The sequence below is a fragment of the Acanthisitta chloris genome, unplaced genomic scaffold (assembly GCF_000695815.1).
Source record: "Acanthisitta chloris isolate BGI_N310 unplaced genomic scaffold, ASM69581v1 scaffold28598, whole genome shotgun sequence".
NCBI lineage: Eukaryota > Metazoa > Chordata > Aves > Passeriformes > Acanthisittidae > Acanthisitta > Acanthisitta chloris.
Window position 1 is genome coordinate 1,062 of NW_008686897.1, and position 7,576 is coordinate 8,637.

The 7,576-nt window shown below is 38.9% G+C and overlaps 1 protein-coding gene across 1 annotated transcript; it reads left to right on the forward strand.

The window, feature by feature from the left end:
• Nucleotides 1–570: 570 nt before the first annotated feature.
• FBXO4 (F-box protein 4) lies at nt 571–4,751 on the forward strand (the record flags this gene model as incomplete). Its single annotated transcript, XM_009080384.1, has 5 exons — nt 571–791; nt 1,794–1,869; nt 2,360–2,538; nt 3,466–3,641; nt 4,662–4,751. Coding segments are annotated over 5 exons (742 nt in total), but the record flags the coding sequence as incomplete, so codon positions are not given.
• Nucleotides 4,752–7,576: the final 2,825 nt, after the last annotated feature.

Below are 7,576 nucleotides of genomic sequence, written 5' to 3' on the forward strand. Positions count from 1 at the left end.
GACTGTTATTGTTTCCTTTAATTGCCAAAGTTTTTTCATGTCCTTGTAGCTTCCACACCAGATGAGCACATGAGCTTGCAGACAACACTTGTCTCCTCTCACAGCATGCATGCTCTGTACCTACAAGGGAAATGGTCCTTTTCAGGTGGTTACCTGTTTCAAACACAAAAGCAATCTAATTAAGGTTTGAAATGCACTCACAAGTCTCATTTTTTTTAATTTTACTTTTTATGTGACTCACTTGCTTTGATGTTTTTTACCTATATTGTGTGTTCAGCAAGGGTGGGAGAATTTGTAATTCTATGTTACTTTATATTTTTTAAATAAACTGAAAGTTCTATAGACAGAAGCATACTAAAGTCCAAAAAGTCAGTATTTCAACTTCAAAAGAACTGGTGCTGCTCTGTACTGGTGCTTGAAACCATCAGTTTGGAACTTCATCATTTTTGACCTCTGAGTTGTACCAATAGCAAAGCGTGAGAAGTGTGGGACCTAAATCAGTTCATGTTGTTTGATTAATACCTCTTTTGTATTTTGTGTTTAATTTCTAGTTGCGTCTATTTTACACAGATACAAAAAGAGCTGTCCTCAGGGCAGAAGAAGTTTGAAATCGAGCCGTCCCCGGTATGGGTCTGTGACTTCTTTTTTGCACTCACTGGTCACTCAGGCAGAACCTCGCTTTGCTATGTTTGGACCGGGTTTGGAAGAGCTGGACAACTCTTTAGTGCAAAAGATGATGACATGCCCAGAAATTCTGCTGGTAACTGGCCTACCTCAAAGACAAATTCATGGTAATGGTGGTTTGGGCTTTTGGCCTTTATGTTTTTTTAACAGATAGAGCACAAAAAAACATGGGGGGAGAAATGGAGAAAAGGGATGCGGTTTTGTCCCCTTGAAACTCAATAGTATCATGGTAAGAACAAACCGTTGTCTCTGTGCATTCATTCAGATGGATAAATGCAATGAACATGTGAGGCAAACTAATAGCTGCAGTGAATTCATGACTAAATTTGCACAAATGATCAGATGGAACACTTTGCTCCTTGCACTTCTATTTTGATCCCAAATTCCATGTTACACCTGCTGTCGTAATGGATAAATGCAGACAGAACTTTCTTTTAGGTACTGCTTGCAGTATGTGGCTAAAACACATATCTGTGTTTCTACACAGGAACTCAAGACCGATCCTTTATATGATTCAATATTCTGATGTCAAATGGTGTAAATTTCATTTAGAAGAGTTACAGGAGCAGGTGAAGGATTTTTTCATGTTTAAGAGAATAGCTTTGAATGTCTGTAATTTCACTTCAGTCCAAACCAGAGTCAAAAACGTGTTCCATTTTAACTGATGTTTATTTTAGCACATCAAAATAATTAAATTGTATTTATAGAAAGTGTGAAAATTATTTTTTAGTGTTGTTACTTTTTTTCTCTCTTACATCCTTTTCAATGCTGCCTGTTGTAAACACACTAGAGCTTTTGCTATGCCAGTTTGAGCAAATAAACACAGGTCTGACTCCTTTCTAGTTTAGATTTGTCGGTTCAAGTCTAATTATCATAAATATGGAAATGCCTCATTATTTCCTTTTAATACTATTGACTTTTGTTAAATAGTCTGAGCAATTAAAGCATGTATAAAATTTAATTGTGAAATAGTAAATCTGCTACCCCTGGCAGCAACATCTAGGCTTGAACATATCCATTTGATGCACCACTGGAATTTTAAAACTTCCACTTAATTGTGTTCAGTAGCCAAATAGTTTTAATCTTATATAATAATTTTTTCCCTGTAGGAATTGGATCAGGAGTCAGTTTTCAGTATAATAACAATCAAAAATTCAATATTCTGACACTGTATTCAACCACAAGGTAAGATTTGTTCTCCACCAAGTAAAAAGTACAGTTTGTCGTACCTTGCCTCGTATTTTTGACACATGACTGTTATGCACACATTCATGTGCATGGATGTCCCTTACACATTGAAACTTCAATGCATGTCTTTGCTTCTCTTTTCTTTTTTCAACTGCTAAGTTTTCACGTGGAAGTAGTAAACCTTTTCCAAACCTTATACATACTGAATGTGTATGACAGGTACATTACAGTGCTTCAATCCCCCTTCATGCCTTGGTTGATTCCCTTTTGAAACACTCTATAAACTCGTCCTGGGTTGTGTTTTCATATGCATGTTGTGGATTGCTAACCGTCTGTGTATGTACACTAGAAAGAAAGGAGGTTGGGAGGGGGCAGAATGGTTTTGCTGCTTCAAACCATTCTGCTGTCCCTCTCTTGTGCCACTCTCGAGATCGAGTTTTTGCATTCTCAATTAACCTGACTACTGAAATACTGAAATTCCTTTCAGCGTGGAAAGGAGGAGAGCAAGGGCAGAGCAAGCTGTTGCTGTGAATAAGATGTTTTACCAAGAGAACAGCACAGAAGGGAATCAGCAAGCTGTGCACTACAGTGTAATAGATCAAGTGAAGAAAGTGTGCGAAGTCGTCGATGGATTCATTTATGTTGCTAATGCAGAAGCTCATAAAAGTAAGGGGTTTTCTTTATTTTATTTATTCATATTTTCTGAACAATCGGAATGTGAAAAAAATTGCAAATTATATGCAATACATCAAATTCCGTGTTCTGATCCTTTAAAAATCTGCTTTATTAGTGCTGTTGCTACATGGCTTATCCTGTTGAAGAGGTCTCCTATCCCAGACACTCTCTCATGAGCCTGTGAGGGGTTATGGCCCCATCTTTTGTTTATGGCACATGCTGATATGGGGCTATCTAAATTACATATGGGAAATTATCTGCATTAGAAAACAACAAAAGAAAAACCTTTTGCACCTGTAGGAGAACCCTGAAATACATTGTTTGTGGTGCAACAGCCTGGAAACAGAACCTTCACCAGAAAAACTGCAGTAAAAAATGCAGTTAGTCTAAATCAGGATAGTCCTATAAGAGGATAATCCAAGCAATTGTTACAGTAATTGCCTTTACATTCATCAACTTTCAATGGAGGGAAAGGGCTAGCTCAGGAAAGAAGTAGATAAAAAAATGTGAAGGGATATACTAAGGAGAAAAGTACATTCAGTAGGGAAAAGCTGCTGACTGTGTAGTGTGTGAGTATTAATGAATGGCTCATTGCTATTTTGATCTCTGTGAAGTACTCAGAAAACACTGATGTTAAGGACTGGAATAAGCTGCCTGTAGAATCCATGGAGTTCTTTCAGTAACATCTTAGTGTGACATGTGTGCAGCATGAGTGCAGATGAATTGGTCTTGTGATAAACAGAACTACATCATTTGGCCCTTCCAGCCCTCTGTTTCCTCACTTCTGAAATCATCAATATTTGAAAAGTAAAACCAAAAGCAAACAAATAGCCCTCCAAAAAACCAACACACCACCCCAAAAAAGCCTCCTTGGATTTGCACATATTAAAGACTGATTTATAAAAAATTGTTTCTTAGAGCACAGTCGGCAGGAGGAACTGGCTCGTGTTCTGGCAATGATTGATCCAACCCTTGGGCCGCCGAACAGACCTCTGCTAATTTTGTCCTGCATCTCTCACAGTGGGGTGAAAAGAATTCCCTGTGTTTACATGGCACATCAGTTGCAACTAAATCTGCTACATCAGCCCTGGATGGTAGTTGCTTTTAAACCTTTATTTTCTGTTTCTCTGTGGTTTAAATTTAATTTAGGCTTACAGTAGTTTCTCAACTGTACCTACGCAGGCAAGCGCGCAGCTTTCCATACTAGCACATGAGCTCTTCACTCAGGTGAAGGATTTAGTTTCTCTGGTCCTCTAAGATGAGTCATTAGCCTGTCTGAACATGGGAACTAAGTGCCTTGCCGAGGAACACACAGGAGACTTCAGGTAGAGCCTGAATGCAAGGAGGGACAAATGCTGGTCTTGAAGGGTGTAAGGAAGCTTCAGTTAACTGAAATCTAAATTTTGTGAGTTACAATCCAGGTCTTTCACACAAGATAGATTTTTGGGCCATTTTTGAGACTCTTAACTGTCCTTTGCTTGACACGATGTCTTGAGTTTTTCACAGATCAGTTTGTCACCTAGCATGTGAGGTCCTGAACCTGCTCTTTTATGTTTGTCCAGCACAGTATATATCAGCATGGTTCAGCCACACGTAATTTTTGCTCATGTTGTGTGGGTGGAGAGTAATACTTGATAAGAAAAAACAGAATTCTGATTTGAGATAATTTCTTTCTTTTCATTAGGAAAATGTTCACAGGCTTTTAAAACAGCATACCATTTATAACAGCCATTTGATAACATGTTAAAAAAAATCTGAGTATCAATACTATGCATAGACATCAAAAGCTAGCAGCATTTTTGCTTTTATGAGAAGAATTTGCAAGTAGATTCTCATCCACAAAGGAAGTATAAGGTTCCATAATAGCTGATGGAATGATTGAGATAAAATTCACCTTAGTACCAAGAGTGAAAGCTTTCCAAATTGGTCTTAGTGGGTTCTTTTTTTCTCGTACTCTTAAGAGACCTTTTTTTGGTCTAAGGGACCTCTAAACCAGTGATAGAAATTTAGGTTCAATGACTATTTCTGACTTTGTGGACAGACACAGGGTGATGTTAAAATACTTTTCCTATTACCTGTTATCTCTAATGCATTAGCTTTTTTTATTTTCACAGGTGCAGGACACTGTAGCTGCCACTTTAGACGGATTGCTAAATGGAATTGAGTGGCTCCTGGAAGAAGCAAATTGTAAAAATGCACAGTAAGGGAGTGCATTGTGGTGCTGTATAAACCCTTTGGTGTTCTGCTTTTCAGCTGCAGTGAGAATCTTGTCCTTCCTGCCAGGGTGCAGGCAAACCTGCATATGCTTCACTGCACCTACTTAAATAATTCTTCCACCTAGAGTCCTGAATTAGAAGTACAAGTAGGATTGCCTGGATTCCAGCAGCTATGAAGAAGTGATTTTGTGGATGTTTTGATCTTTTTCTTTCTTTCAGTCAGGGCCCTTTAGAGTGCAATCTTTTCCCAGTGTATCTGATAGTCTAATCTCTGTAACTGTATCTAACACTACATCAGTTAATCAGCACAGCCTTATGGACTGCACCACACACTTAGTAAATATTTCAGTGGAGATCTAGACAGTGACAATTCCCAACCAAAGAAAACATACTGTAGGTTGTACAGCAGTAGGTTGACAGAAAGCCAGTTAACTCTTTCAAAAGAGTAAATTCCCCCGTATTTTTTCCAGAAACAATGCCTAGACAGAAAATGGCAGGGGCTCAGCTAAGACCAGAGTTCTTAGAAGCAAGCAAGCAAACTCAATGTATGAATTGTTGCATCGTTTGTGATCTTGTTTGTTTACCAACCACAACAGACTTAAGCATCTTCTGGTTTCGGTTACAGTGAAATTACTGTCTTGAACTGGACATACAAATGCTAAACAGAACCATTACTACTTCAGATACTTATCGAATGCATAACCTATAGGTTCCTCAAAGAGTTGTGGTCATTTGCAGATGTAAATTGTATCTGTCTTGAAGTTTTCTACACAATTACAAATATTTTTAGAAAAAGGGAAGCAACATTTTAAAGCTGGAATTGCATTTTCCATATTGATGTCTTTGGGGATAGACTTCCATCTTTTTCTTGATTTTATTAATATTGAATGAATGTTCAGAAACTTCTCTTGGATTTCTTGCCTGTGCAAGTATTTGCCTTATTCTGGGCTCCGTGGTCTTTCTCTCTCTCCACGGAATTCAATAGTGTCAAAATTTTTTCTTGGTACCTGGATAAATGCCTGCATGGTACACCTGAAGCTGTACCTACCCTTAATCTGGGATAGGTGAGTGATACTCAACACAGCTGTGTCAGAAACATTCCATTTGAGAAGATTTTGGGGTTTTTTAATGGACTAGAAGGTGTCTTAATTTTTTTTCCATCTTTATGCACAATTAATTCAGCTTTCTAGATATTTTTGTACGTCTTGTAATCAGGACATATGGAAGTTTCATGAGGAAACCCATAGGAAGATATCCTATGAAAATTCTGTGGTTTATCCCTTTTTTTTTTTTTCCGATACCGTATGTGTGTTTTGCCCTTTAAAATGGAGCAGCCTCTATGGATTTATGAGTATCTGGGGGGAAATTCCATGCTTTATGACTGGGTGTGTGTGACTTTCCTGTTAGTCATCATAATTTCACTGTGATCTATATGTAGAGGGTTGAATGCAGCAACCCAATGCTATGTTAGCTCCTACAAAGATGGGTGGGGAGTTTATTCCTTTCTTCATGAGGAATAAATTTTTTTTAAAGAAAATTTATAGTCTGTGTATGTTAAGTCCTCCACGTGTGCACATGCATGCACACACACACACTGCAGTCACACTGTCGGAACAATTTAATAGACATCATTAGTTATTAATGAACAAGGTTGCTGTATGTTACCAGTTTAATTAACAGACACTAAGTCACATGTCATTTCACAGGGTCAGGATAATTTAGGGAAAATAATTTTCCTTTACCTGATAAACATCAGGATAGGGTAACTTTAAGAATTACAAGTCTGAAGGGTGCAGCCTAGAAAATAAACAGTGGGAATGAGAAGTCCATGCACTCAGAGAGCTCCAGCATCAGAGGAATTGCATCTGCCTGATTGAGTAGTGGCATGGATCAATACAGGCAAGGAAGATGAGCATGTACACTGTGCAGAGGAGCAGCTGAGGTGCACAGTGGTGTGCTATGGAAGGGGCAGCCAACCTGTTGAGCATAGATATGCCAAATAGTTGCAGACATGCACTCTGTATTTAATTTAGCACTATCTTTCACATTTGACCTAAAACAATGTCTGCTATTTAAATTCCTGAGTCTGCTGAGTTTTGAAGTGTAGTGAGTCACTTAAGCTTGAGACTTAAATTGTTACAAATTCAAAAATAGTTGGATATGAAACAGTAGAACATGCTTTAAATGTATTTTAAAACTTTCTGATGTAAATAGCCCCCCCCTCTTTTTTTAAAAAATCTAATTGGTCTTGTATTTATCACAGTAGCTGCAACTGTGATGGATTTTTGAGAAATGGAATCATCAGAATCTGGATCCCAGAAATCTTGCTTTCCTTGGGACGAAGGTTTGTAACAGTGCTAAAAAGAAAGTTGTTTCCTGCCCTCTGAGGCAGGATGTTTAGGTAAACAATAGTCACAAAATAAAAGTGAAAGGCTAAAATGACAATACACATAGTTTGTAAGAAAACTCAGTTACCAAAGTTTCACCTGAGCAACTTTCCCCAAAAGAAAGTGGCTGTGGGGATGGTAATTTGACTAACCAAAGTGCCTGCTGCCAGCTGCAGAGCTTTGCAGGGGGCTCCTGCCAGGCTCGCAGGACAGAGGCAACATGCTGACACCATCTCTGCTGCTCGCGAGATGTCTCGCAGGTTCTAATGATGATGGAGCAGCCCTGGGTGGTCACGGAGGCCCCAAGTGGAAGCAGAGGTGGGGACCCTTCTCCCTGCAGCTTCAGAGTGGAGCTGTGGCACGCTGTGTCCCGCAGGATAGCACTGCTGATCCATATCAGCCTCTGACGCTGTCTGGGCAGGGTCC